Here is a 3,177-nt window from a genome sequence, read left to right as displayed (position 1 = left end):
TCTAATAGTCATTTTAAGATGGCAGTTGTTTTAAATTTTGGACTGTCTTCTGTTACAGTCATTTTAAGATAATGTGGTTTTAAATTTTGTTATGATTCATGCTTCATACATCTCAGTTATGATTATTTTTTAAAATTGGTATTTTGCACACATGAACTTACGCCTCAGATTGTTTTGTTAAACTTTTCTATATTGGTGTAATTTACGTTGCAAGTTATTTGTTACACAATATTGCCACAGATTATCGGTCATTTTTTGTTCTCATCCATTAAATAACATGCAGAAATTGATGATTTACAACGTGCAATTGGTAAAAGCTTGAAGAACTATCCGCAGTTGCCACAACCACCACTGAGTTACTTGAATCATGGAACAAACAACCTCATACTTGAAGAAACTAGCTACAACATGGCTGAAATGAAGGCTGAGCATCAGAATTTACTAAAGAACAACTTAGTGTTTATGAGGCTATGTTAGCTTCAGTTCAGTCCAACCAAGGTGGCTTATTTTTTGTTTATGGCAGCGGTGGATGCGGAAAAACCTATTTTGTGGAGAACTTTGATAGCTAAATTAAGATCTGAAGGTGACATTGTGCTTCCAGTGGCCTCATCTGGGATAGCAGCCACACTCTTGCCTGGGGGTCGTACTGCGCACTCTCGGTTTAAAATTCCAATTGTGCTTGATGACTACTCGCTCTGCAATATAGGCCAGAATTCAGACATAGCTGAGCTTATAAGGCAGACAAAGCTCATCATTTGGGACGAAGCACCTATGCAACATCGTTATGCTTTTGAGTGTTTGGATAGGTCACTGAAGAATATTATGAAGTCAGTCGATCCAATACGTTCAACTATGCCATTCGGAGGAATAACAGTTGTACTTGGTGGAGACTTTAGGCAGATCTTACCTGTCATTACCCAAGGCGATAGAGGTGAAATAGTTTCTGCATGTATTACAAGATCGCGCTTATGGTCTATTTGTAAGATTTTTTTACTGACCACCAATATGCGACTTAATCAAGGAAAGACTGCCAAGGAAGTTGAGGAACTTTTGCAGTTTGCAAAGTGGGTTTTGGACGCAGGTGATGGGAAGTTGCCTCTTCCAGACAAGAGTATTCTTCCAGATGCCAAGGAAAATGACATCCTGATTCCTCCTCAGTTTTGTGATACTGCGCAGGAGAATACAGTTGACAACATGATTGAGAGTACATTCCCGGATTTTGTTGCCAACTGCACAGATCCAAAATATTTGAGTGAAAGAGCCATCTTAACACCTACGAATCAAACAGTAAGTCATCTGAATTCACTTATTGTCGAGAAGTTGCCTGGTGAATCGGTTTCGTACTATAGCGTTGACAGTGCAGAGGAATTTGGCGGAACAGACGAGGATTTGAACTCTGCATTCCCAATTGAATATCTCAATTCTATTAATCTTCCTGGGATGCCACCTCATGAGATTAAATTAAAAGTTGGAGTGGTCGTTATGCTTATGAGAAATTTGAACCAAACTTTAGGTCTCTGCAACGGAACAAGAATGATCATCACTAAATGCTTGAAGTTCTGCGTAGAATGTGAGGTTATCTGAGGCGCGTTTCTTGGGACACGACATTTTATTCCTAGAATGGAATTATGTCCCAGTGATACAAGAATGCCTTACAAGCTAATCTGAAAACAAATGCCATTGCAGATATGCTACGTGATGACTATTAATAAAGCTCAAGGTCAGTCTCTTCAAAATATTGGATTGTATCTACCAAAGGCGGTCTTTACGCATGGTCAGTTTTATGTGGCAATTAGCAGAGTTACATCTCCTCAAGGTTTAAGAATCTTTGTTGATGATGAAGCTGGACAGCCATCAAATATAACTCAGAATGTGGTCTATAAAGAAGTTTTTTATGCTTTACCAAGAAGCTAGATTTTTAACTTCATTCTGAGTTATATGTTATTTTATGCTACAATATCGCCCATGTAGAAAATATTCTTATGTGGTTTATTAAACTTTTGCTACTTTGTTATCTAATTACAAAGTCATTAAATTTGATGTGGTCTGTTTCTTTTTCAGCTTTGCCATTCCTTTAGGATATCAATTGGATGTTACTTAACCAATTGTCAGTTATATGTTCATTTTGTTTGCCAAACTGCAGAAATTGGCAATTGTAGATATAAGCAAACTCATTTCAAGAACAACAATCTGCACACATAGTAAATACACATATTTTACTGATGCAAAACATTCTTTCCCAAAAGGTTAAACGCAAGCTAGATTTGTCTCATTACATTAAGCAGTACTGATATTCATTTTCAAGACATGAGTTAACACTCGCAAACTGACAATTTCTAATATGAAAAAAGTCATAATAGTTATTCTAACAATAAACTTCAAAATCTAATCAAACAACATCAACTTGGAAGGTTTTGTCTGCTACGTAGATGAACTGCAAGATCTGACCCTCTTCAAATTCATTTCCAATTGTGAACTCTGTCCATCCTCTTCCCAGCCTGCAAATCTTTTGGTTTCTCAAAGCAGCAACGTAGTACACATTATCTCCACAGATAAGTCTTATAGTTGTTCCTCGACTCCAACTGTTAAATGTTGAGTAGAGCGTTTTGGGCAAGTACTGCATAAGAAGCAAACCAAAGAATAAATATTCTCCTCACAGTAAATGACATGTTATAATATAACTCAACAGATGTATACTAACCACTCCATGATATTTTTCATCCACATGAGATCGCTTTAGAGTAACCTGGAAGAAAACATTATCCTCAATATCTCCTGCTCCGAAGTCCATGTTGTTATCTGCACAACAGTTCAATTGCTTTACATGTGTGAGGTGCAAATCATTAAAATAACACTAAAAATAGAAAACTAATTAACCTTCTTCTTCATTATCAAGATTGAGCACAGCCTCTTCGACCACTGCAATTGATAAAATGTTATATTAGCCGCATTTCAATCAGCCAAAAAAATCTTAAGTAGTTCCAATGATTTACTTACTTTCAACACTACTGTCAGATATCAAGATCACTTCTGGCTCCTGCACATTGTTCATTGTTGTAGATACAATTGTAGTCTCCATGTTGTAATTGAAAGCCATACCGGATGACTTGAAGAAACCAACAGAAAATGTAGATGGTGATACATATCTGAACACCAACACATCATCCTCTTCCACAT

General features: G+C 36.8%; 1 protein-coding gene across 1 annotated transcript; it reads left to right on the top strand.

Annotated features, from left to right (window-relative positions):
* The first annotated feature begins 516 nt into the window (after positions 1–516).
* Positions 517–1,914, top strand: LOC108198119 (ATP-dependent DNA helicase pfh1-like). The gene is made up of 2 exons (XM_017365892.1): positions 517–1,575; positions 1,687–1,914. The coding sequence occupies exons 1-2, from the start codon at positions 517–519 to the stop codon at positions 1,912–1,914; spliced, it is 1,287 nt and encodes a 428-aa protein (XP_017221381.1).
* Positions 1,915–3,177: the final 1,263 nt, after the last annotated feature.

This window comes from Daucus carota, chromosome 8 (genome assembly GCF_001625215.2).
Source record: "Daucus carota subsp. sativus chromosome 8, DH1 v3.0, whole genome shotgun sequence".
In the NCBI taxonomy this organism is placed as follows: domain Eukaryota; kingdom Viridiplantae; phylum Streptophyta; class Magnoliopsida; order Apiales; family Apiaceae; genus Daucus; species Daucus carota.
This window is presented reverse-complemented; position numbering and strand designations above follow the sequence as displayed.

Excerpts from the sequence above, each read along its gene's own strand:
- LOC108198119 (XM_017365892.1), top strand. The coding sequence starts at position 517 with ATGGCAGCGGTGGATGCGGAAAAACCTATTTTGTGGAGAACTTTGATA. Across the intron at positions 1,576-1,686 it reads AGTTCTGCGTAGAATGTGAG|ATATGCTACGTGATGACTAT; the intron begins GTTATCTGAGGC and ends ATGCCATTGCAG.